At 57.1% G+C, this 26,246-nt stretch overlaps 1 protein-coding gene and 1 long non-coding RNA gene across 5 annotated transcripts; one reads left to right on the forward strand and one right to left on the reverse strand.

Annotated features, from left to right (window-relative positions):
- Positions 1-150: 150 nt before the first annotated feature.
- On the reverse strand, positions 151-24,387 carry PI4KB (phosphatidylinositol 4-kinase beta). Of its 4 annotated transcripts, XR_005648279.1 has the most exons (13): positions 23,968-24,387; positions 16,283-17,216; positions 11,972-12,016; positions 9,547-9,774; positions 8,415-8,642; positions 6,836-6,945; positions 6,359-6,463; positions 6,111-6,234; positions 5,112-5,377; positions 2,596-2,728; positions 2,234-2,351; positions 1,000-1,248; positions 151-425 (listed from the first exon to the last, which is right to left on the reverse strand). XR_005648279.1 is itself a non-coding variant. In XM_039841582.1 (12 exons), the coding sequence occupies exons 2-12, from the start codon at positions 17,186-17,188 to the stop codon at positions 1,067-1,069; spliced, it is 2,445 nt and encodes an 814-aa protein (XP_039697516.1). In that variant the 5' UTR covers positions 17,189-17,216; positions 23,968-24,387; the 3' UTR covers positions 470-1,066. The 4 variants fall into 4 exon arrangements, 3 of the variants coding, with proteins under 3 accessions (XP_039697516.1, XP_039697518.1, XP_039697517.1); XM_039841582.1 differs by lacking the exon at positions 151-425 and having other exon boundaries at positions 470-1,248; XM_039841584.1 differs by lacking the exons at positions 151-425; positions 23,968-24,387 and adding an exon at positions 23,302-23,428 and having other exon boundaries at positions 470-1,248.
- LOC120585241 (uncharacterized) lies at positions 24,377-25,119 on the forward strand. Its single transcript, XR_005648282.1, has 2 exons — positions 24,377-24,723; positions 24,824-25,119. It is a non-coding gene; the product is annotated as an uncharacterized LOC120585241 (long non-coding RNA).
- Positions 25,120-26,246: the final 1,127 nt, after the last annotated feature.

Genomic DNA, 26,246 nt, shown 5'->3' on the forward strand with positions numbered 1-26,246 from the left:
CCTGGCCGCCCTCGCACCAGCCCTCAGGCTCCCTGGCACTCCAGCCCCGGCCCCTGCAGTGCCTTTCACTTGTCTTTTTCCCCCCAGAAATCCAGGGGGGTGGGTAGGGATGAGTCCTGTCACGGGGGAGGGCCCAGGGAGAGGAGGGGACGGGCTCTCAGGAATCCTTTATTCTTGTAGAGATACTAACAGTGGGGACGGGAGGAGAAAGCCAGACCATTAAACTGTTCTGGTTTAATCTCCGTCCTCCTCGTCCTGTGTGACTTGGATGGGGGGGCAGGGCTTGGTGGAGGGGCCAGAGTCAAAACCGGGGTGGTCCTCCGGAAGAGGTGGCACTGACCGAGCAGGCAGGGAAAAGCCATCCTCCTCCATCTCGTTCTGTGTGCTGCCTTTTGCATCCTGGACACTGCGGCATCTGTTCACTCCTTGACAAACCCCCCCCCAAAAATACAACTTAGAAATGACACCAATGGCTAACTAAGGACTTTATTCCAAACAAAAATTGAAAATAAAAAAATTGAGAGCTATTTCCCTGGGTGTGGGGGACGGGATCAGGGCTAGGAATTCCCCGTGGCTCAGCCGGTCCCCTCACATATGGAGGGCTGTGACACCTCCCTTCCTGGCCACTGTGCCAGGGCAGCTCGGCAAGTGCAGGAGCCACGCCAGAGCCCACCCACCGAGGGGCCTCAGGCCAGGAGTCAGTCCCCGGGAGGGGGCGTCGGGCAGCAGCATGGCCACAGGCGAACCACAGGGTCAAGTCCTAAGTACTGAGAACCCACACCCCCCTTACCCGGCCCGGGACTCAGAACAGGCGATGGGAGGGACCTCTCAGACCTTGCAACGGAGGAAGGCCCAGTGGCCTCGCATTTATCCTGCTCTGGAGGGCAGTGAGTCCTGGGGTCTGTCGGGTGGGGACGTGGCACCCCAGCGAGTGCCCCGCGCCTGGCTCTCCCACCCCGCAAGCTCTACAGTCACCACACGATCCTGGGCACTTCTTGCCTTCCGTTTCCCTCGGGTGGACGGGCGGGTGGGGGTCTCTCCGACCAGGGGCCCGAGAAGGAGCGCGTCACATGATGCCGTTGGTGAGGTACTGGAAGCCGTCGTAGAGCTTGGTGGTGATGGAGCGCATGCTGCCGTCCACCATCTGCTCCACCAGCAGCTGCAGCTGCTCCTCGGTCATGCTCATGTGGAACCTCTCCTTGAGGTTGCGGATGGTGCTGGAGCCGTGGAAGCACGGGAGCTGAGAACCTGGGGGCGGTAAGGGTACAGGTCACAGGTGGGGGGGCAGTGGTGGCAGCCACCGCAAACGGCCAAGGGTGTCCCGGGTGCCCCGTCCCCACCTCAGAGACCCGAGCATGTGGGCGCGGCTCTGCTTGGCTAGAGGAGGGAGAACTGGCGGGGGGCCCTGTCTCAGCCCATTCTCGTCCCACGCTCCCACGCTCCTCCAGGTGGGGGCAGAGGGCCAGCGCCATGTCTCCCCCAGGAAGGGCCTCAGGACCCAGAAGGAAGGCTGGGAGGATCTAGGGAATGGGCCCTGAGCTGGGCATTTATCTGGTGGCAGGCCTCTGCCTATGCTACATCTGACACTCACAGATGACCTGGGCCACCGTCATCACGGGGCCAGATGGGGATGCTCCTGAGCAACGGAGACAGCCTGCGGGGTGGGGGCGGGGTGGGGAGGAGGAGGAGACTGGCTGCTGGGACTGGGTGTGCACTGCAGCCTTGTGGGGTCAAGGGCCCAGACGGCTGGGAGGGGAGGGACCTGGCCAACAGCCTAGATGGCGGGGCAGGGAGGAAACAGCAGAGATGGAGACTTCTCAGCCCAGAGCAGGACGGGTGCGTCCTGGGACAGGGACGGGGCCTGAGGGCTGGCACTGGGAGGTCGAAGGACCCAGTGAGGAGGCGAGTGGTGACTGCAGCAGCAGAGATAACAAAAGGCTGAGTGACGGGAGGAGACCTCAGCGCAGGGCAGGGGAGACGGGAAGGAGCCAGGGGCCGGAGATGGGACAGCTCTCTCCCCGAGTGCGCCCCGCAGGTCGCTTCTGGGTCCTGTGCCACCTCCCCCTGTGACCTAGCTTTGTCAGGAGCTAGGAGGCATGGGGCACTGCATCAGAGCTGGGACCGCCGCCCCGTCAGAGGTGGAATGAACTTCCTGGAAGTCCCTCCACCTTGCTGCATGATCCCCCCAGCCCGCCCCGCCCCCCACCCCACATCCCCGCCGGCCCAGCCCCACCTTGCTGCATGATCTCCGATCTGCACCACCTGTCCATGTGCTTCCGTGCAGCGATCAGCCCCTGCAGCATCAGCATCTTGTAGTAGTTGAACATGTCACCATCCAGGCCGCCCATGACCTGGGGGTAGGGGACAGCTGTGGGTATGAGGGGGCTCAGCGTCCAGTTGGCCAGAACACCTTCCTCCCCTGGCGCAAACACGCCAGGCCTCACTCCTTCCTGGCTCTCGGCAGCCAGGAAGCCTCCCAGGACACCCCACTGAGCCCTGACCTCCTGCCAGCTCTGTTCTGTTCGCTCGTAATTTGGGGGGAGCCCATCAGCTCCCCCTCCCATGACAGTGGGGCACCTCTCTTTCCTGACTCACGTCCACAAACTCGGTGGTCAGCTTAAAGGCTGATGTCTCAAAGCCCAGGTTTCGAGGTGAGCTCGACAGGATGAAGCCGAAGTCAATGTGGATGATGTGGCCTTCTGCGTCCAAAAGGATGTTCCCATTGTGTCTGGGGTGGGGGGGTCAGAGAAGAGGAAGGAGCGGCAGTAAGTGACCGAGGGGGCAGCCTCAAGCTGCAACACACCGGCCACATGACACCCATCGTGTTTCCTGCTGCCTGTAACTCTGGCCCCGCCTCCCAGGGCCTGGAGCTGGCTCTGGAAAGAGGAAATCAATGTAAACTGCTAACAACGGCTGTGGGGTCTGAAATCGCTATTATTAACAATAAAATAGTTTATGATTACCTCAACTTTCCAAAAAATCATATTTCTAGCACCCAGATTCCAATTTAGTAGAAAACCCAGAAGCAAAGGAAGAAGGCTCTGAGGCCCCAGCCAGCTGTCACAGAGGCTCAGAGGGAGGCCTCGGGCCAGAACCCAGTGACCTGTGTCTTATCGGTGACTCCTACCAGCCCTGCAGACCACGGCCCCCCGCACGAGGCAGTGGGCTGGGGAGTCTCCGTGTGAAGCAGCGCGGGGGCTGCACGGGCAAGTGTTAACTGCCTGGTAAAGTCACTGCAGCAAAGACACAAAACACCTCTCCCGCTGGAGAAGTTGGAGGGAGCCGGTCCCAGGGCTCTGTGGTCCCCACACAATGGCCAGCAGGAGGGGGCACAATTAACATGCTAAGCATGTGAGGCTGGGCCCGTTCCACAGAGTCAGCAGAGGCTTTGTTAGGCTGAGAGCACGCAGTCTGAGGCCACCTTCTCTGGGGTTGGTCTGACTGGCCAAAGAAAGGGGGACAGAAGGAGGACCCAGTACCACCTGAGTCCCTTCCCTTCTGGGAAAGTATCTTGCAAATTTAGCCACCAAGACACAACCTGGAGAGCCAGGAAGGTTCCAGATGTCTCAGTCTGACCTCTCATTTCGCAGGTGAGGGAACAGGCCCTGACAAAAGTACTTTTATGCCCAAGGCCCCAAGGCCAGGGAGGGCAGCTTCTCCTCTTCCTTAACGTCTGGAGACAGTCGGGACGCGGCCTGGTACGGGTGAAGCGGTCCGAACCCTGCCCCAGCTTGGAGCCTGGTGCTCCGCAGCCACTTCCTCCCAGGGGCTGTCTCCGCTCGGGCCTTGACTGCAGTATTCTTTCCTGAGTTACTATGCAAGGTCTACCGGCTGCCTGGCACCCCTCCCCCACCCCGATCCCTAAAGGAAAGCCCAGAGGCACCTGCTTCCCACGCCCACTTAGTACCGGGACTCAGCTCCAGGCCCTCTGGGCCCTGGATTGAAAACCCCGACTCTTTAGGGACAGTCTGAAGCTTGTGGCCAAGTTCTTCATAAATAACTGCATTTCGCCTCAGCCCTCAAACGCAGCGCCTCCTCCAGGCTCATGTGTAGGGCTGACCAGGTGGGTGAGGGCAGGCTCTGAGAGCGCCCTGACCCTGAGTCCCGGCACGGGGACACACCTGTCCGACAGGGTTTTCGGCTGGTTTCCATGTGAAAATGTCAGGCCACAGCAGGCACTTAATAGACGCTAGATCTCTGATAAGCCGCTCTGTTGGCCAGATCTCACAGCCGCCATGTCGCCGGGAGCCCTGGAGCCCCAGCCGCTGGCCTTCTGCCTCCCCAGGGCAGCTGCCCGTGCCCCATGAGCAGCCCGCAGGAGCATTTGGGATACTGGCCCTGAGTCACTGTCTGGGTGGAATTATCTGTGTGTGACATGCTGTTCACCCCTAGGCGAAGCTGGGCCTCGTAAAGGTCGTGCGATATTGGAAATGACAGGCCTGGGCAAAGCAACAGATACTTAGAAGTTCTGAAAACCCTGTGTGGGAATGGAAGGAGATTCCAGAGCTGGGAGTTTCAACTTTGTCCCGCCACATCTCATCTCCCCTTCGGCCTTCTGCGCTGTCATTAGCCCCCGCCCCCAGGCCAGGCTTCATGCTTCTCGCTTTGTCGCTAAAGACCCAATTATACCCAACCCCACCCACAGTGCCACAGGGTGCACTCACTACACAGAGGCAAGATCAAACTCCTCAGCCTCACCACAAAGGCCCTGCTAATCTGGCCTCACCTTACCTGTCTGACGTCACCGCCTACGAGTCTCCTGCCAGGCAGTGAAGCCCGAGCTTGACCCACACCGAGCTGTTCCTTTGCCCGGAGCACCCTTCCCCCCCAGCCTCCTCTGTCCGTATTCTCCTTCGACCTTCGAGACTCTGCTGGCCCACAGCCTCGCTCCGCCATAAAGCCCTGTCCTTGCCCCTTACCCCCGGCGCTGGTCAGTCTGCCCCCTCCACTGAATGGCACGTGAACACGTCTGTCTCCACTTAAAACATGTTGCTTGTTTTGCCTTTTACATCTTGACAATGGAAGGCAGTGACGAGTCAATGAAAGTGACACACGGAGGGACAGAGGGGACCCTGGAGAAAAGGCTAAGGTGAGGGCAGGAATTCGCCTACCTGTCCTTGACTTGCAGCAGGTAGCAGACCAAGCAGTAGCCAGCGCAGCTCTGCACGAAACTGCGCTGGGCGCTGAGGAAGGCCTCAGTGGTGTAGCTGCCATGCTCCTGCAGGAAGTAATCGAGCAAGGACAGCTGCGACTGTTTCTTCACCTGGTGGATGGACACAGCGTTGACCACTGGTTCGATCATGCCGCTGTCAGCCGAAATCACAAGGATCTTGTACGGCTTGATCCACAGGGGCACGCGCTCCTGATCCCAAATGGACTGTGAGGAGACAGAAGCACCAGGACATCGTCTTCCCCCAAACTGGCGGAGGAGGCTCAGATCCCCCTGTCCCCAACCTTGGCAGCCTTGGATTCTAGGCCATCGAGTAAAACCCACTGAGGACCAGGGAGTTTTGAAAGGAAGTCCAGGGCCTGAAAAGACACGGGAAAGTATGTGGGAAAAGGCGCCTTATAGGTACAAAGCCCAAAAAAGGCGGGAAGAGCAGGGAACCCCACGGCCACGTCACAAGCGGCGAGAATGGAGCTATTAACACAAGTTCTAAGAATAGAGAAAAAACGGAAAAGGATTTAGAGTCATAAAAAAGTTCTCTAGAAAATGAAATATGTCTATAAAGAACTGAATTTAAAAGGTGAAGCTACTGGCAAGGACCAACCCCGAGGCTCGGGGGACTGACATCTCCACACATGGCAACCCACTCGCGAGGACCAGTGGGAGTTCTGACTGAAGGACAAAGCCAGGACCCTGAGATCTGTGATCAGAGCAGGTGCAGATCACCAAAGGGCCACAAGAGGCCGCTGTGGAGCTGTTCCTGCGGCTGCACTTCTGCAGGTCGCTGGGGAAGGGGCCCCAGCTCGGGTCTGACCTGCATCCAGCTTAGCGCTGGGCGGGAAGCGGGTCCGCAGCAGAGCTCCCTGGGGAGCACCCTGCATGGTCACCTCAGGTGGGCTGCAGGTGGCCTGAGTTCCCCTTCTTTCTCCTTCCCTCTTCTTACCTGCAGCTGCTTCAACACCTGGAAAGCCAGCAGCTCCTGCCGGAGATCATCCCCGCACTTGACAATGACTGACAGGAGCCGCCAATTGGGGAGATGGCCATAGGGGGAGCCCTCTCTGATCCGCCTGCAAAGACAAGAGCAGTGGAGCAGAGGGTGATGCCAGGGCGAGGACACGACTTCGGGGGCCTGGGGGACGATGAGGCTGCCTCTGAGCTCTGCCGGGCTAAGGGGCCCCCGCCCGCACTCACCGCACTTTCTCCTGCCAGGGCTCTTTGAGAGCGACTGCAGAGGGGTCTTCCGGGTCCCGCCTGAAGGCCGTGGGGGTGTGAGCCAGCTGCTCCGAGAGGCGCCGGCTAGCAGGAAGAAACCATCGTTCGCTTGGAGGGGCCACTCAGAGCCTTGCGGCCCTGTCTACACCCTGTCTGCGCGGCGTTTCCCGCACTGCCTCCTTGGCTCTGGGCACCCACAGAAACCTGGCCTGAGACTCCCGCGGCCCCCACAGGCGGAGGAATGCTGCTCTAATCCCGCCCTCTGGTGCGCTCATCCCTTCCGAGTCCTTTGGACATTTAGTTCCTTCTGCAGTGACCTAGCATCTTCTCCGCCTGGCCTGCGCTTTCACTGCCTCGAGGTCGGTGGCCCCGGGACACGAAGAGTAAGGAGAGAGAGAAGGGAAAGACAGGCTGCCGGAGAGGAAGGGACGCAGCGACAGCGTGGTCTGGCCATACCGGATGTCCCCCGCTGCGATGAACACAGGCTCCTTGCTCTCCTGGCTGGTGATGCTGTCCACGGAGAACTGGGAGATGTTGTCACAGCTGTTGGTGTGCACTTCGGGGAGCTGGGGACAGCGGGGGTGGCCAGTCGGAGTGCTAAGCACAGGTCTCACGTCTTTCACCCGCCTCAGGCCACCCTGTGAGTCTGCCACCTCAGGTCAGGACCATCCCTTCCTTCCTGACCGCTCCCAAAGCCTCCCCTGGTTACACGCCACCCTGACCGCTTGGACCCGCCACTGCCTAAGCACCCGCATCCGCCCTCGAGTGTGAGCTGCCTGCATCAGAAAGACCTGGAACGCCCCTAAAATACACTCCTGATCCTGAGCAGAACTGCTGGGAAGGCACCTGGAAGTCTGAACTTTCACCGAGTTCTCTGGAGACGCCCAAGGGCTCACGTCTGCAAACCGCTGCCCCAACGGCCTGATGCTCCGTCTGACGCTCAGAGCTCCCCAAGGGGCGGGACGCAGTCTCCCTCAGGGTCCAAAACAGGCCCTCTCCAGCCTAGGTCCCTCGGCCATTTCTCCAGTCTAAGCCACCCAACCCTACCTCCCGCCTCTCCAGAACCGTAAACTATTCCGCCGACCCCGAGGCCCACGTCAAGCGCCCGCTCCTCTCCCTCCCTCGAACCAGAGCGTTTCTCAACTCCGCTCATCACTTATAAATTTTTCTTAAGCGTCCGTGTCCAATGTCCCCATCTGGACTGCGAGCTCAAAGACAGAGTCTGTCCTTGCATAAAGTGAGCTGTGGCTGTGTCACAGCCCTGCTTGAGATCCTGACTCTGTGCCCTGCGCCAGAATGAAGTCCAAGTTTCTCGCAGGGCCCCGGCCGGCCGCCCCAGCCTCCTTCTTCGCCATTTCCCACCTCGCACCACATCACAGCCAGACAAAATTTCTTTCAGTTCCTAAAACGGGCCCAGCTCTCTCGTCTTCCAGCCTTTGTACATGCTATTCCCTCCGCCTGGAACGCTCAGCCCAGCTAATTCGTATCCAGCTTCCAGCCTCGGCTGAGATATAACTTCCTCCAGGAAATCCTTTGGGGTGTGTTCAACCCCAAGTCTAGAGTTAAGTGCTGCCCCCACCATCGGGTGCTCCCATAACGCCCCGCCCTCCAGACAACCCGGACTACAGCATGCAGCTGCCTGCCGGCCGGCCTGGTTCCCTCCTATGGGTCATCAACTCCTTGCGGGCAGGGGCCAGGGCTGGCGCGAAGGCGGCCCTCCACAGACAGTTCTCGAACGAACAAATAAATGCATGGCTTATCACTCTCTGCTTTCCTAAGACAACTTCATAAGGCAGGTGCTCACCCCGCTGGGCTGAGCTCCTCCGTCCATTCTGCAGGAAGATGAGCCCCACCCTGGGTCTAGTCCAGACTGGAGCATTCGGAGCTTCCCCTCTGATCCCCATTTCCGTCTACCCCCTCCATTTGGGCGCCTGCCTCAGCCTGCCCCAGGGTGTGCTGACTGGTCTCAAATGTATCGCAAGCTCTCGGGGAACAGGGGTTGTGCCCCCATGTCGCCTCCTTGGCGCCCCCTCACCTCCACCTGCAGCTCGCCTATGTCGTCCACGGACCAGGCCTCGTCATCGTTGTCATAGTTGGGCACAGTGCTGAAGCTGCCCGCCCGCTGCTCATGGGTGATACCGCACTCGGGCAGGTTCTCCACGGACCGGGTGCTCCGGATGCGGTTCTCGGGGATCCGGGCAGGGACGCTGGTGGTGTCGAAGTTTTCACATTCGAGGACTTCCACGTAGATCAGGTAGGGAGCCTGGGGAGGTAGGCGGTGGAGTGAGGAAAGTATCTGCAACACACTGCCGCCATTGTTCCCAGATGTGAGCAGTTCACACAACTCTTCCTGCTGCCCACGCCGAGCGCCAACCCTCAGCTGTCAGTCCTGACACTGCAAATGCCACTGTAGGGCAGGACCCTGTCCTCTGAACACCTCTATGAAGAATCAGGTGAGAGAGGACACAAATCTTCAAAATGTTTCAGCTGAGCTTCAGAATGCACAGGTGACGTACTTGGGCGAACCCCTTCCAAACTATCAGCTGCAACCGAGCTCCGGGAGCTCGTCCTAGACACAGGCTGGGAGAGAGCCGGGCTCTGGCGCGAGCGGCGCTCCGACCATCAGCACTACTGCAAGAGAAGCCTGACCACCAGTACTGGCTCCGACCGGCAGACAGCTTCCGCTGGGTCTCCCCAGCGAGACTCGGGCTTCGCTCCGCCCTGCCCACTCCGCTCACTGAAGGGCTTAGAAAGAGGCCCCTCTGCTCTCCTGCTGCTGTGCTGGGAAAGCCCACGAGGTCGGGAGGGCCCGAGGGGAGCTCCCCGAAGCACCGTGTGGATGGGCAGGGAGCTCCCCGAAGCACCGTGTGGATGGGCGGGGAGCTCCCCGAAGCACCGTGTGGATGGGCGGGGAGCTCCCCGAAGCACCGTGTGGATGGGCGAGGAGCGACTCTCTCCTGGGACGTGGCTGCAGGTGAGCTGGAAAAGCCAGGCCTCTTTGGTCCAGAAAACCAAAGCCCAGAAAGCGGGGACGAGTGGGCTCTCAGAAGCACACAGCACAGAGTCAAGGGGAACACGTGCTCACGAACCACGAGGGAGTCGGATGCTGGGCGGGCAGCTCCGGGCAGACGCAAGCCCTGGACAGCCATGGAGCGGAACCTGCCTACCTTGTCCTTGGAGTTGAGGACAACAGCCTGGGTGTGAGGCACACGGACCACGTGGTGGTCAAAGCCGGCAGTGGGCAGCCAGACCCGGGCAGGGAGCTTGTGGTTGAGCAGGGAGAGCTCTGAGATCAGCCGCTGCGTCTTCTGCTCCTTGGTGGGGAGCGTGGCCAGCCGCTTGCCGATCGCCATCAGGGACTTGATGAATTCCCGCTCAGGAGCCAGTCTGACAGGCTGCAGAGGGTTGGGGTGAAGTGGAAGACGGTGAAGAAACCACAGGAAGAAGTGGCCCACCCACTCTGTCAACCCTGGCCGAGTGAGCCAGGGAGCCCAGCACCCAGAGAACTCCAGGGGAGTGGCCGCCGCTCGGCCCCACGTCCCACCCCACCCCTCGACTTGAGTGGGGAGCAGGGCGAAGAGCCAGCACAGCCCTTCTCCACGGGCTGCTTCCTGAGGGTACGGGGCGGGGGGAGCCCAGGTCACTGGGATGCACCCCTCTTCTCTCGGACGTCCTCGGGAACCGGCCCAAGGCTTCAAGATGGGCGGGGGGCGGGGGACAACTCCCGGAAGTTACCCAGGGCCGCTTACGCTGAGCACGTTTCGAGATGGGGATGCCCCCTGGGCTGGGGCTCTGCCGGGGCCCCCAAGGCGAGGCAGGAGAGTGCAGTCAGTATCTCCTTTCCAAGGGGGACTTGCTCCACTCGAATGCCTGTGGTGTTTTCCACGCATCCCCCTCCACCCCACACCTCTGACGAGGTCGCCGCGCATGCAGGGACGGGGGAGGACGAGCAGACCTGGCACCGACGAGGACAATCAACGGGCAAGACAAGGCAGGTGCAGGCGGCAGGCGCGGGCCCGAGGGCGGGAGAAGCAGTAGCTGCTTCGGCCCTTGACGATGACCCTGAAGGCCTGTCTCTGTCAGCGATTCCCCCCTGGGTCCTCTTCCCCAGGAGTAGGGTCCCCACATTTGCTCCCTGCTGTGAGCTGGGCTCCACATGCAGGCAGTTCAGGCGCCCCCCACAAAGGATAAAGTCAGTCTGGGGTGTGTGGGGGATGGATACAGCTAGACATGAAAAGGGGCTCTTTCCCCGGTCCAAGTTGGTCTACCGGAAGGGGCATTTATCAGGACGGCCACCCAGTGCCCGGTCCCACCTCCCCTCGGCCAGATAAGGACGTCTCCTCCTCACATAGAAACAGTATCTCACTCACCAGGCTTTTCTCTCCCTCTCCGTGTGTTTTGCTTAGTTTCCTGATTGAGAATTTCTACCCTCACTCCCTCACACTGCAAAAAAGAGCTTCTTTTGCAAGCTGGGCAGTACCAGACCTATCTCTGCAGGTGTGCAGAGCCAGGTTCACCTCTCAGCCTCTGCCCCACGGGGGCTGGCTTGGGGCCCCACACGACACTGAACCAGGGTGTCTGAATCAGTCACGAATGCTTTAGGAGGCAGGCTTGAAAAGAGATACAGGAGGACAATAGAACTAGGGTTCTGTGGTCTCTGGAAATATCCCAGAGGCCTAACAGGATTCATCCTGACCCCCTGATCCATCCACTCAGGTGGCAAATGGTCACTGTCCCAAGGACCCTCCACCCCAACCAATTCATAGTCATCTCAGATTAGAAAAGGCAGAATTCCGTCCCATCAAATCAGTGTTTGGGGCGGGGGCCCCTAAGTTACGAGAGCATGTTGGAAATGCGACCCCAGGCCTCAAGAGACAGGCCCTGCCACGTGGGAGGAGATGGGAACCATGATTGAAAGGGGGTCAGCGCAGAACAGAGAAAATGGATTGGATAGACAAATCAAAATAAAATGTAGAGGGACCAGCATTTCCTCTCACGTCTCTGCCCAGCACCAGAGTCCAAGACCCCGTGGGATCGGAGGGTCAGGGGTTAGTCCGGCGGGAACAAGAAAGGAGTGACAACTAAGGCACAGCCTGGGCAGGAAGCTGGGAAAGGGAAGACCTCAGACCTGGAAGAAATGTGGCCAAAGTTAAAAAAAAAAAACCAGCTGTGGGGAGATAGAAGTTGCCTTCAGGCCAAATCCTCCTTGGTTCTGGGATCAGCTGGCCCAGCACTTAGAAGGCACTGAGTAAATGTTTGATGGTCTGATGGCAGAGGCCGTGGGGAAAGGGTTCTCAGCTCCAGTCCAGGGGTGAATTCTACCTCTCCCCCAGCTGTTTGTTCTAGAGCCTCAGGACCTGGGGGCTGTCACATTGTGGTCCCCACTGAGCCTGGGCTCTGGGCATTGGTGACAGGGCAGGGGACTCCTTCAGGTCTGGGAGGCCTGGGAGGGAGGGGCTGATGTCCCAGGAAGAAAGGCACCTTTGAAAGCCAGCCTTGGCCTGGGGGCTCAGAAGATCTGGGGACGGAGAGGAAATGCAGCCATGGGGGGAGCCTGCCACCCAGCCCAGCCTGCCACCCAGCCCCACTTACGGAACTGAATGAATTATCAATACTCTCGGTGCTGGAGGAGAACTCCTGGGAAAGGCCGGGGGGTGGGGGGTGGGGGAGGAGAGACAAAGGCAAAGATTTAGCTCCGACCTGGACCGCACCGCGTCTCCGGGGCAGCTCTACCCTCCTGCTTCACCGAAAGGAAGTCGACCCAGAAACGCCCTTGCCCAGCTTCTTGACAGGCCGGGGGACCGGCAGGCTGGCTAGACCTGAGGTCGGAAAGGCTAAAGGGACAGCGGCCTCTGCTCTCCACTCCTTCCCTTCTGTTCTGCCTGCGTCTTCCTTCTGGGTCTAAACCGCAAAGCTGGTCACTTAGGGAGGTGACCGCACTGCCAAACGTCCCTGCTTTCTCTTTACCTACTCACATGCTCCCGACTGAACCCTCTCCCGTGGGCCCGACAGAACCTCGTGGTCCTCCGGGTTCCTGAGACTTCCGGCAGGAAGCAGAGGAGCTAAACCGTCAGTGCTGGCTCTATCCGGTCGCTCATCAGCCTCCTACCACCCCGGGAAGCCGAACCCCAACCTGGAAGCATGTGACGAGGGACACTGCGGAGGCACGAGCAGGGACCAGCTCGATGCTGCCGGAGTAAAGAATGGAAACCTCTCCCACCCAGGAACCTCCGCAGGCCTCGCCCCCCCCACGCCCGCACACACACTCCACTGCGACTGTTTGACACAGGTTGGGAGCTGGGTCCTAGCTGACTCCACCCGAGAAAGCCGAGTGCTCGGCGGCAGCTGTCCCAGGCCCAGCCCAGGGCGTCTGTCCGCATCTCACCCACTTCTGGGTCTCACTGGGGTCCGTGAGCAGAACAGGGAAAAGGGCTATAGCTTTTTTTGTGTTTTTTTTTTTTCAGGATCCTGCCGGAGAGGAGGGGCCTGACTCCAGAGACAGCCCCACAAGCTCCCAGGGCAGAAGCAGTGCAAGCGGCATTTCAAGCATCTGCTGGCCTCAGCTCCACAGTCTGGCTCTGCTCTGGCTGGAGGTCCCAGTCAGGCCTCCCCCTGGAGAGCCTGGGGGAAGGGCACTTCGGGAGGCCAAGCCAGACTCCCAAGGCGGCAACTCCGCCCCCGCACTGGGTGAGGTGGCAGCGAGGGTGCGAGTCTGGGGTGACTCAGTGGTTCGGTTTCTCCCCATGAGCTGGTGGGGGAGGGGCAGTGGACAGGACGCTGTCTCCCTGGGCAACGCTCCAGCTGCGTCTCCCACAGACAGGTCCCCTCTGACTCATCACCAGCCTTGGGGGCGGGGAGGGAGTGCACGCCCTGCCCCTCTCCCCTACTCTGCAGGCCCGACTGCTCCTCCTGAGTCAGCTCCACGGAGAGAGGCTGAGGCCAAGAAGCCGCGATCACACCCTACGGGCTGCAGCGCCACACGCGGCAGACTGCTCTGTACAAAGGCTGAGTCCTGACAAAGCGGGTCCAGCACGAGTGTCTGTGGGGCAGGCTGTGGCGTGGCACCTAAATCACCCTGCTCCCTGCACCCGATGCCAAGTTCATTACCATTTGCTTACGAATGGGAAGGGAGACCGCCTGGGCAGAGTTCTCCAGCTCGGCTGATAAAAACTGCTTTGAAGAGGTGGGCTTTGCGGGAACATGGGGCCGACAGAGAAAGCAGTCTACAGCCCTCCGAGTGCAGGGGGTGGTAAAAGGCTCCTGATCCAAACAGAAGCCTCGGTGGGATCACGAGCGCCCCTAGAGGCGAGGGGCGCAGGACTGAGTTCAGCACCCACAAGGAGAGCTGATGAGACCAGTGTCAGGTCCCAGCCAAAGCCTCTCCCAAGAAGTCTCTGCCCAGACTTAGATCACGACGGGCCTGGTTTCAGCAAGCGGCACACGTCCTCCTCATACGCGGGGAAATGAGAGTCACAAATTCTACCAACAAACTGCTGGAATTAATAAATTCGGTAAAGTGTCAGGATACAAAACCAAGAGGCGCAAACTAAACAGTACCCTAGATGCTGGGGTCCGTGTTACCTTGTAATTCCTGCAGGGAAGGACAGCTTTTCTTCCCGCCCCCCCGCCCCCACCGCCTGTGGCACAGGGCTCTACGTGGACGAGCTCAGTGACTGCCTGTTGAGAGCATGAATGCCGCGTGGCAGGAGGCGTGGAAGGCCTACCAATCCCCTCGGGGTCTGGGGGACGAAGACCTTGAGAGACATGTCTTCGAAATGCCAGAGGGGTTTGGCGGGAACTCGGCGCTGGACTTCAGCGCGCAGGCTCTGGCAGGACGCTCTGTGCGCCCTCTCGCGCACATCTCCCGAGGAGCCGCAGAGGGCTCGGGTGTCCTGTTCTGCCTGCATCGAATAACCTAGGAGTGCCTGGGGGTGTGGCACCACCTTCCTTCCCTGGATCTAGTGTCCCACAACAGAGGGGCCAGGTTGGGAAGATGGTGGCTGGAGGAGCCGCCCTCAGGACCCAGGCACTCACGGAACACCTGCATCTCAGTGTGTCGCCCATACTGCCACCCAGGCAAGTCAGGTGCAAGGCAGAGGGACCGGGGACCAGCACGGAGTGAGCAAAGCCTCAAGGCCTCAGCCTTTCTGGCCCTAAGATGAGGAATGCAGAACACACACAGAGAAAAGCCCTGACGAGGGGCAGCAGGGGTCACTGCCGCCGCTGTCACGCACACTGCTACAGGCCTGTCCCCAACAGGGAGCGCCCAAACTCCGCGTGACCGCGCCGGATCAGGGTGGCTCTTGCTCTCCCTTCACGGCCCTGGGCTTCCCTGCCAAGCACAACCAGAAATGAAATGGTCCTTTCGAATTCTGGGAACACTGGGGCTCTGCCTCTGCGGGGTGGAGGCCTAGGTGGCCAAGGCCCAGGCTGTCCTCCCCCAAACGACTGACCGCCGGGACCCTGGGCAAGCAGACGCTGAGAAATACCCAAGACAGATCAGCTGGACGACTGGGAGCCCGGCCGGAACGTGAGGCCTGGTCTGCCACTCATTCGGTGAGAGACCTCAGGCAAACCGCCTACCCTCTCTCGGCCCGTCTGCCCGCCCCGTCTGCCTGCCCCGCCGTCTGCCGGTAGAGTAACGCCCGCCTCCTGGGGTCGGTGAGGACGGAATGTGAAGTACTCGACAGGATGCACATAAGTGCTCGATAAACATTAGCTCTTTTAGCTTCACTGTTATTAAATCATCATAAACACCAAATTTCCAGAGCGAGCGGCTCTGCAGTGCCCGCGGTCCCCGCCCGCCTTTTCCTTCCCCTATGCACTCCGACCTCCCTCCGGGTGAAGGCAGCCCCACTGCGGCCAAACCTGGGTGGTCATGCACCCCACGGAGGCAGATGCCGGCCCCAGGGCTATATGCATTTTCCAACAAGCGCAAATTCTTTCTTTTCTCCCTTCTTTCCCAGGCCGGGCTGGCGGCCAGGATGGGAGCGGGGCTGGTGGTGAGTCAGAGGGGGGACTGGGCACCATTGTCTGGCCGGGGCACCAGGTCACTGACACTTGGCTGTCCGCTGGGCAACTTCCCCTGCTATCTGTCCAGACGTGGGATGCAAGGTGGGCGTAACCAATGACAGGCTTCTCTCCTCCTCGCTCTGTACCCTAAGTGGACCCCCCAGCGGCTACTGCAGCTCTCTCTCCACACTGGGTCTGCCCAAGACTTACTCCCCCAGCTCAGACCGCATCCCTCTTTTCTCTGTGCTTCTCCCCAGTGATCTGGGAAAGACTGAGATGCCGTCCCTGTGCCCCGACCCCGTCCCCCGAGGAAGGCAGGTAGAAAGGGTCCTGCAGATGCCTCGGTGACAGGGAATGAACCACGCCCCCCCGAAAACAAAAAGCAGGGCCTTCCGGGCGTGGGGGAGAGGGTTTCACGAGGAGGGGTGCAGGAGGATGAAGGAGCTCCTAACGCCTCCCCTCCCAGCACACACCCGATTCACACACACACGGTCCCTTCTCCCGCCCGTGGCTGCTGCTCTGACAGGTTCTGGCCGACATCCCCGGTTCTGAGTCAGGCTGGGCAGGGTCCCCGCCACAGGCCTTAGCAAGTGGGGTGCTAACGGAATGGCAGTGCGGCTTGGCAAAAACGTGGGGCAGAAAGGACTATCGGCCTTGCTATCAGCTTTGTGACCTGAGACAGTCACTGTATCTCTCTGGGTCTCCGAGCTCCTCCCTCTGTAAAATGAGGCAGTCGGAATACGTGAATTCTAAGGTCTCTTTCCGTTCTAACATTCCACGCTTGTATCAGTGAAATGGAACAGAGAGGAGGAGAGAAAAGGACAGAGTGACCCCACGGCAGACATCCTGTCTCCGTGCCACCTTGCCCCTCTGACCCCCCAGGAATTTTACCTCGTCCTCATTCTCCACTTTGGGGTTGCTGGCTGTTCGTTTCAGGTTGCTGCTGAGACTTATGCTGGCGGTGGCATCCGACTTAGAGCGCTGGTGAGTCCTCTTAGAGGGGGACAGCCCTGTGTCAGGGGCTGGGCTCAAGCAGGGCAGCTCCCGCTTTCGGTGAGCTGGCTTCAGCTCGTCGGACAGGATCAGCTTCCGCAGCTTGGTCCCACGGGAGTGTCGCTGAGTGGAAATGTGCATGTCTGAGGAGTAGGCCCCGAGCAGCAGGGCACACTGGAGGGAGAAGTCAATGCTCTGGCGGCAGCGGTGGACGATGTAGGGCTTGATGGCATCGCCCACGTCCTCGTCCATGTGGATGTACATGTTAAGCAGCTGGGGCAGGTAGAAGTCCACGTCCTCGTCGCGAAAGCAGAAGAGCCGGTTGCCGATGTAGGCTTGCACTCCGGGCTCCTTGGAGTTGTAGAGGTACGAGATGGCCATGGAGATGTCAAACAGTTTGGACTCGAACAGCCTCAGCAGCCAAGACTGTTTGGCCGAGTTGTTCTGCCGCCGCCTTCTTGCTCCCTTGGCTGTGCCCGAGGCCACGGTGGCCCCCACCTCATCTTCCTCCTCCCTTATCTGGGCAGGTGGATCGTCCAGGCAACGGATCTCACTGTCCACCCCCTCCCCATTGACCAGCTCCAGTGGGGTGCCTTTGCTACAGACGGTCACGCACCCGTGCGAAAGCTTGACCTTCTCCAGCACCTCCTGGCAGGCCTTCTGGGCCACCTCGGGATCAATCACTGGTAGTTCCCCGACCCCCTCCGTGATGACGCTTAGCAAGGAGCCATTATTCCCCGGTGGCCCGGAAGTGGGCTCAGAAGTTGGCTCCAGGGGGGCAGGCTCCACGACCGTGTCTCCCATGGCCACAGCCAGACTTTGGGCTTCCAGGCTACAGGAGGGAGGAAGGAGAAAGGACAGGGAGGGAGACACATACACGCGCTAGTTAGTCAGTGGCACTGCCCTCAGGCCTCCCCTTCGCCATGAAACCTTCCCAGGCACCTCCTCTCTGTCTTCCTGGGCTCCTTTAAAAACTGATGAAAAGTGGGGGTGGGGGAAGAGGGGGGAGGTAGATGGAGTAAAGGGGGTCAAATATGTGGTGACAGAAAGAAATCTAACTATGGGAGGTGAACACACAGTGTACATATATATATGCCTTACTGTTAAAGTGTGCAGCCGAAACTTACTGGATTTAGTCAACCAATGTCACCATAAGAAAAATTAAAAACCAAACAAACAAACAAATAAACATGAAAAGTCACTCGCTGCCAGGAACCGTTCCCCGACCACCGCCACCTCTCCTCACTAACTGCTCTTCACTCCTCCTGCGTTAAGTTAACCAGCTTTGGCGCTGTTCCTTACCTGTATTTGCAAAACGTTGCTTTATATGTCTTATGTTTATATAAGTTTACAAATTCCTCAGGTAGACTGAAGCAAGTCGGGTCTTATTCCCTTGTCCTTACCTCTTCAAACGCGTTTCTATCTTTGTGCCCGTCCCGGGTCTCCCTTTAAATGCCTGTCAATAAACTTTTTCTTTTCCTCTTTAAACTGTATTTCCTTACTCGTGATACTCCATGCACAGGTCCTGAGCATCTCACTTGTACTCAGTATTAAAGTCTTCATGTATTTTTCTAGTTACAGACACTTTCTTACATTCCCTTTCAGACTCAAAAGTCCCAAGGAATAAGGGCCAGCAAATACCAGGCCAGGCTCTAAAACCAGCATCAGCAGCCCAGCTGAAGTGCCATGTGTCTGACTCCGTGACATCGTCCCCCCTTCTCCAGTGCCGTGGCAGCTGGAGTAAAGCGGAAAGTGTACTGAACTTGGAGTCAGAAAGGCTGGAGTTCAAAATCCTGGCTCCGCCATCATGAGATGTGGAAATCTGTGCAAGCCACGCATCTTCTGAGTTTCGATTTCCTCGACTGCAAAATGGGAAAGACATATCTATCTACTTCTCGCTGCTGCCATGTGGAATGGTAACTCCACGCGTGTATAAAGACCGTTAGTAAACAAGTATGCGTTTATAAGGGAACCGAGCTATAGGTACCTCACCGTCTGAAAAGCTCCCATGACATTTCTGACAGCCCTCGGCTACCCTAGCATTACTTTTCCCATTCTCACAGACACTCCGAGACCTGGGGGCTGTGAGAAGGCAGGACAAAATCAGGCTGGCACTCACGGGGCCAGAATGTCCGAAGTACAGGGGCACAGGAGTCGCACATCTAAGAATCCCTCTCCGGACGGACTCGCAGAAGGAAATTGCGTGAGAACGCTGCTAACAAAAGCTACTTCCCTCTCAGAATGATCCCGATCAGGAGAATCAGGGCAAACAGGAGGGCATCTCAAAGTAGAGGCCGGGAGGGGCACGCTGTCAATGCCAGGTCCACCCCTGGCCAGTGCCTGGCTGTGGTCAGCAACGGGCTCGGAGGCCTCCTCGCGAAAAGGCGAATGGAGTGAGTCTAAGGCTACTGCAGAGCTGGGACGCTGTGAATTCCCACCCATCAGAGACATCGCCTTCGACCCTGGTGAACCCGGGTGCACACGCTCTGGGTGGAAGGAGGCTCCAGATACGGGTTCTCTAGTCACTCTGGGGAACCCCATTTCCCACTGCCACCCTTCCAGTGTCCCTCACTGCCCCTCCGACGTGTTAAGAGTCAAGGTTACTTTCCTCTCCCCAATAGTGTGCAGTCTAGCTTCCCGCCTCCCAACAGCGTTCAAGTCTTGGAGGAAGACAGATGCGGACTCTTCTGTTCTCAGAGATCACCAAAAAAGGCCACTCTGCTTTGTCTCTCTCCCAACTCTGTCAAGCAAGAGCTCATCCTGAATTTAATGTCCCTGACGCAGCTTGAGCTTGGCACTGGTGAGAAAGGTGGCAACCCTTTCACTCCGCTCTCTCCCCAGATTACGCAGTGCCCGCTGAGCAGCAGAACCAGCATGGCTGCCTGTGTGGATCTGTCTCTACTCGCAACTATGGGTTGCACAGGAATAAGAAGGGAGCTTTACTCATCCCCCGCCACACCTTTACAGAGCAGTCTGCACCAGAAGGTCATTCTAATTCAACTGGGACCACTACCTTTTAGGTCTACCTGGCAACTCACACGGTAGCCTCGATCATTTTATGCAAACAACTTTTTCCCCTCGATCTCTCCATGCTTGGTACGTTTCTCCCTGTTCCTCTGCTGCAAAGACTTCCAAGTCACCAAAAGCTCCTCAAACTCCACTTTTCAAAACTTCCATGGGAAATGAGGTTCAGATGCTCTCCCACCTCCGGCATCTCAGACCTCACTAGGAGATGCAAAAGGTGTCTGCCCCATCTGGTCACACCTGCTGCCTTTCCTAGTGAAGAAGGGAGGTAGGGACACCATTTCTTTCATCCCAAGGCTCAGCTAAGAAGCCCCCATCACAGTATTCAGGGGACTTCTCCACGGAGCAGATGCCCCATTTGGCAGCCCTTACTCCCCAGGGAACCACACTCCTCTCCTACACAGGCAGCTCTGCCACTAGAAACTGCCAAACTGGAGCTGGGCCTCCATCCTGGCCTCTCTGAGCCTCGGGGACTGCCTGAAGCTGAAGCGAGACACGTGGGGAAGTAAGTATTGAAGGAATTTAAGTTGTTTTGGCAATTTAGACAATAAAAAAAAATAGGAAAAGGATTCTCTAAAACCCCAAATCCAGATATAGTCCCTAGTATTAACTCATTCACTTTCAAATGCTAAGAAAATACAGCTTTGACAAGTAACATTCTAAAGAAAGTGAAAGAACTAGAAAGCGAAAGGAAAAGGAAGAGATCCTGTACTTATCACCCTTCTCCTCGTAAGTCAGAGAATGAGGAAAATAGTAAGAATCCAAACCTTCGATATGAAACGACTCCCACGGCTCTCAGAGACACTCAGACAACTGAGGCTGCACACTTCGCACGAGGAGCCTAACCTGGCCTCCCAGTGGGACTGCAGGGGACTGAAGAGGCCTCTCCCACCCCGGTCGAGCAGCTGGCTTCTAGGAAAGGGAGGTGGGAATGCTGACAACTGGCTGGGCCCCATGGCTATGTCTGGGCAACGGAGGGAACCCTCATCTGAGCATCAGGGGTGTGCAGAGCAGAGCAGCAGCTGTAGAGGACAGCGAGGGTGTCTGCAGGCATGTGTTCTGTGTGGCTTGAGCACTGAAGTGTCTGCAGAGGACCCTGCTTGGCGGGAAGGGCTGCTCTCACTTAGGCTGGCTTCCCGCTTCTCATCACTTCGAAAGATTCCAGGCTAACAGCCCTCCGCTGGCCTCCATTAAAGGCTTACTGGACCCGTCTCTGCTAGGACAGGATGGGCAAGAGCTCCGAATCAATCCCCTCAGCCAGCTCATCCCCATTCCTTTCTTCGAATCTTTTCCACGAACTAGATAAATATGAATAGGTTCGGACCAATCCTCGTGTTTTTATATGTTCCTGTACGCTCACAGAATCGCCTTTAGGAGATCATCTGATTTAGTGCTCTGCCTCCAAGCAGATAGGAAACCTCAATTTTCCTCCTCCTTTTAAAAAATCTCTTTGAGATGGATCATATGAGTTGGGAAAAAAGGAAGCTTAGCCAGCATCTTCATCCTACAAGGGGAGTAGTTAAGAGAGACTGTTAAAAGTTAATGGAAGAAAAGGGGGGGGATTCGAATATGTTATTTAAGGTTTCCAGTAGAAATAAAAATGGCATAATCAGATAAACGGGCGGTATAAATCCTCTAAAGCTAAACCCTCTTCTGTAAAATTAATAAATTAAGAAATAGAGGCACAAGCATTTTCTCTAAAGCTATGGTGATAACCTTCCAAAGTAACCAGCAAGCTGATTCAGAGGTTAACTCTGAAGGAGATGGGACGGGACTGTTGATTTTCATCATAAGCTCTTACGTACCTTTGGATTTGTTACCAGGTACTCATTTACCTTTAACAACAATTTTCAAAAAGATGTTGCTCTTCCAGAGACTCCACATGGCCCTGGGCTGCCTGCTCTGCCGTTAAGAAGTTCTCCCTCCGTCTTGAGGTCTAGTTCAAGCCTTGCTTTAAGGAGGTCGCAGCTCATCTTGCCCCCTTGACCTCAATGGTAGAGATGGACACTGAGTGCTACTTTTTCTTTGTAGAAACGCAAGGCCTAGCAGGCTCACGCCCTACCAGGAACCAGGTAAATGCTCACCTAAAGCCCCGAGGGGGGGTGGCATCAGGAGAGAGGGAATTCTCAAGGTACCAGCAGGAGGGGAGGGAGGGCGGTGGTCTCAGGATAGCTAAGTCAATACTGAATCAGTCTGAGAACTGTCTGTGCGGGGCCACGGAGCTGGTCTAAGCAGATCCAGCCAGACAGCCCAAGCCAGCTCTGGGAGCCTCTGCTGAAACAGCCGGACGACAGGAAAAGCGACCTGTCTCCTCGCCTCTCTCTGAACTGCGCCTCCTGCTGCAAGCCACAAACGCACTTGGACGGGGCCCTCTCTTGTCTTGTGCCAATTACTGAAAAGTCCTTCCTAGACTCTTCCCCAAATGAAAGAACCTCAATTCGCTGCTTTGGATGGTGTTCAGCAAACATGTTCTCATGCACCACGCGGTGTGGACCCAGCTCTGAGAAGGCAGCAGGGAAACCAAGGCAACACGATTTCCCTTTGAGGGTGCTCCCGAGGAGCGAAGCCGCTCCTAGCAGGGGGCATTGTGAGCAGACTGCACTCTGGTCAACGAGGAGGACAAGGGAGAAGGAAAAAGAGGGACGAGGTAGCGAGAAGACTTTCAAACAGGCCGAGGGGAGGAAGATGAATGGAACTCCTTGGGCCCTCGTCATTATTGCAGGCCAAGAGGGAGACATGGCACACAAGGGAGCAACCAGTTTTCTAAGTCCCAGCTCGCTCCACCTTCTCTTTTCCAGCCAGCTTCCTCGAAGGGCTTGCCCACAAACATACTTTCCACCCACGGAATCTGGAGTTATGGGTCAAGCGCTGCAGAAGGAACAGCACAGCAACTTGATGCTTGATGCAGCGGGACGACAAAGCACGGCAGGTGGAGGAAGCGGGCCTGGAGCTTGTCTCTCAAACGGACTTACCGCCCTGGGCGTAGACTCGAAAGACCCAACAGAGGGACCGAGATGGAGGAAAATTCTCAGGACAACTAAACCACTACTAATAAATACCTTTTGTCTGAGTGTTTATAGAGTGTTCTGTAAACAAACTGAGTTTATTTTTTCCCCCACAGCCCGCATCCTATTTGCCATTTACTCTACTGATGCCTATACAGTGGAGCATGTTCCCAAAAAGGTCACTCTAGAGGTCAAGTGAGGAAGTCACATATTGAACTCAGGAATCTCGACCTGACTGTACAAGCTCTTTCCATTATCTCGTGTTCCTTTTCCCAGTTACCCCCAAACTCCACCCCAGCCCCTAAGCTCATATGGCATCAACCAAAACTATTACAGTAAGCCACAGACAGTAAACTGATTCCTCTGGGATCTGGACAGGGGTGGGAAGACACTCTATTCTGTGATCCCTTTAAGACAAGCCTAAAATTACGTAATCCAAAACAAAATTTCTCACAGCCTCAGTCAGTTTCCACACAGGACTGTTCATCCCTCCTAGTGGCTGATCCTGAGTAGTCAACAAAGCGTAATCTGATAGGGACGTCTTCAAAACTTGCTCCATCCTTCAGAAACACCCTTCTGCCAGAAAAGCCTGAGTGAGACAGCTGGGGCTCCCCCTCCTCCCGACACATTTTTTTCCTTAGTTCAAGGTTTAGCTGATCCTAAAATAAGTGGTATGTAGAGATAGAGTGGGGCAGAGAACACATACAGACCACAGGGAAGGCAGGGTCAAGTGTCACAAGGGTGAGCAACATTCTGGAAACCTGATGGAGAAAGTGTCAAGGCTGGAAATCCAGAACGGAAGGGGCACTGTCAGATCTCTCTTCTATGGGAACAAACCTCCAGTGGCTGGGGAATAAGAAGGGGGAATGGGCGGCTAAAGAAACTTACGGGGATCGTAAAGCACTCCAGAGAAGGGGAAGGATTAAGGTCAAAGTAGAACGCACGTGATACCCTGGGAATGACGGCGAGATCCTAAGGAGAGGGGCACAGGCAATTCTTGGAAGCCAGGAGCTGGGTGGGGGGCGGTGAGGTAATGGAATCAGAAGCAGCAGAGGAAGAGAGGGCCGCAATCCTTAGCTCCAGGAACGAGAACCCAGTGCCGGGGATGCGCGGAGACGTCGGAGGGAAGGGGCAAAATGGAAAAAGGGATACAGGCGGAGGTCATGGGAAAGTTTTGGGGCAGGAGCGCAGACGACGAGGAAGGACAAACAAGGATGGACAGTGTAAGAGGCGTCCTGATGTGGAAAGAGTTCGTGACTTCAGAGACAATAATTCGGGACGGAGGCAGCAGGGATCAGGGCGAGGGAGGGGGGAATCCCCGGGGTAGAGGGAGGAGCTAAGCAGAAGAGGAAGCCAAACAGCAGACGAGGACCCCGGGCTTGATTGGAAAGGGTGGAGAAGAGACCCGGGGGTGCAGCTGCCGCGGGGGGGTTTTGTAGTTTGAACCGGGGTGTGGGGGCGGGGAGGCTGTGCGGGACAGGGAGGGAGAGGGACCCCCCCAGACACACACACACGCACACGGCGAGGGGGACTCGCGGAGTGGGAGTCGCTTACCTCCGGGGGGCCCCGCGGAGGAGGTGCGGGCGGGCCGGGCCGGGCTGCCGACACTGCCGCCTCAGCAGCAGCGGCCGCTCGCGGGCTCCATGGGCCGCCTGCGCTTCCCTGACAGCGGCCGCGGCGGCTGCACCAGGCCCCAGCTGCGGGGCTGCCCCAGGGCCCGCCTGAGGGGCCTTCGCGCGGCCTCGAGTCCGCCCGCGCCGCGCGACCTCCGCTTCCTCCCTCCGCACAGTCAAGGCCAAAAAAAAGAAAAAAAGAAAAAAAAGCCCCTAGCAGGGCTTGATTCTTCGGCGTGCAAGCCCCTCTTGGGATGAGCGTCCCTGCGGCTCCGACGCTCAGGACCCTACCGATCCCATAGCAATGAGAGGAGTCGGGTGAGCTGGCTGGAACACGCCTGTTCAGAAATAGAAAAGGGGGCGGGGAAGGAGTTTGGGAGCTGGGAGGGGCGAGAGGGCGCGGGGAGGGGCCTGCGGCCGGGAGGCGGGGCCAGCCGCGGGAGGCGGGCCCAAGGCCGGGGGTTTGCGAGGCCGAGCGAGCCCAGAGCGCAGTGCGATTTGCTGGACGAGGGGCGTGGGCTTCGGGCCTGGAGCAGCGAGCGGCAGGCGAGCGTGGGCGCCGTCCGGGCAGAAGCACAAACTGCGTCCCCAGTGCATGCGAATCGTCCGTATATGAGCCCGTTTGCGGTAGGCGCGGCGCCACCGTAATTGCAGTCGGTGGCTTTCCGCCTTCCCCTTAGTCCGCACGGCTCGCTCAGTAAGTCAAACTGTAGAATGGATGCCGGGGGCCCAGCGGGCAGAGGAGAAAGAGTGAGGGCGGGCGGGGAAGATAGTCACCCTCACTACCCTCTTCCTAGTCATCTTGAAGGACGATGCCCCAGATTACGCCCCTTATCGCTTCGAGAATGGCGCGGTCCAACCGCGTCAATCTTTCGCCGTTAGCGGCGCGACTCGAGGCGACAGTTCTGCCTCCGAGGTCACCACCTGTCTGGACAGCCTTTGGCCTCCAGCCCCCGGACGTCGATCCCCACAGGGAGGGGCGGGACAAGGCCAGTTTGGGACAGGTGAGTGAAATGAAAAAGGCTTGGAGGGCATAACCCTTCTTTCCAAACAAAACCATATACAATTAAATAAACACACGCCTGCAGATGAACCTCTGGTGTTGACTTTGTGTATTTGTCAGCGTTATTGATTGGGAGCCCTCTCCATCAGAACTCTCTGTGCTAACGTAACCTCTGTCCCAATCTTCAAAGGGCTTTACTTAATATTCTGCATTGAGGCTAGTTATTTGAGTCCAGATCTTGGATGCCACTTATAGGCTGATTTTGGATGACTGATTTCACCTCTTTTCTACGTTTCCGTGTCTGCAAAGTGGATCCAGGAATAGTAACACTGTACAGGGGTTTGTGAGGATTAAAAGAAAGTACAGATTAGTACTACGGCTATTACTGTATTACTATTATTGGGACGATGATATAGATTAAAAAAAAAGTCACTGCTTGTGTTTGAGAGGCAGAATAAAGGTAATAACTTGAAAATACCTGTGTGAAATATACCATATGTACAAAAGTAGAACAAATGGGGTGCCTAATTGCTGAAGGAACGTAGAGGAGTATAGTCAATTAATATAGAAGGCCTAACCACTCAGTATATGGTGAATGAATGAATGGAAGCCTTCTCAAAAATATTGAGCCAGGTCTTAGATTTATTGGATATCACCCAGCGGAACAAAACAGAGGAGAGAGCATTCTGAAGGCTAAAAAATTGTATGCTGGAGAATAGAAATGAGAATTTGCTCAGATCCCTTGTGAAGGCAAGCTGATAAGCTAGGTTAAAGCAGGAGTACAGTAATGAAAGATGAGTCGAGAAAGAGGCCGAGAGTGCCAAAGATTGTTTAAATTTGTCACCACTGGTCTGGAGTGGGGAATCACACTAGTCCACCTGTCAGGCCCAGCAGCTCTTGGCCAGCTCCCAATCAGCTGTCAGTCAAGTATCAGAAGATGAGGGCTCTGCTTTAGCCTAGGGTTTAAAATGTCACACATCCATCCCTTCCAGGGTAAGATTCCAAAAGGCCATAAGACCAGCTTTTTGAAACATCGTAAAAAGATGTGACAGCCCTGCTTTTCATAGTAAGTTTTTTATTTTCCAATGGCAAAAAAAATTTCAGGAAGATCTCTCTTCAGATTTTAAGTAGGAGCTTTCTATAGCTATAGGCAGTTACGTCCTTTCTTAACGGAGTTACCCCCCACCCTCAACGATTTAGTAGAAGAGACTGTTTCA

Source organism: Pteropus medius, unplaced genomic scaffold, assembly GCF_902729225.1.
Source record: "Pteropus medius unplaced genomic scaffold, Ma_sr-lr_union100, whole genome shotgun sequence".
NCBI classification, from domain to species: Eukaryota; Metazoa; Chordata; class Mammalia; order Chiroptera; family Pteropodidae; genus Pteropus; species Pteropus medius.

Excerpts from the sequence above, each read along its gene's own strand:
- PI4KB (XM_039841582.1), bottom strand. The coding sequence starts at position 17,188 with ATGGGAGACACGGTCGTGGAGCCTGCCCCCCTGGAGCCAACTTCTGAG. Across the intron at positions 6,946-8,414 it reads TAGGCGAGCTGCAGGTGGAG|CTCCCCGAAGTGCACACCAA; the intron begins GTGAGGGGGCGC and ends CGCTGTCCCCAG. Across the intron at positions 2,729-5,111 it reads CTGCTGCAAGTCAAGGACAG|ACACAATGGGAACATCCTTT; the intron begins GTAGGCGAATTC and ends CCCCCACCCCAG.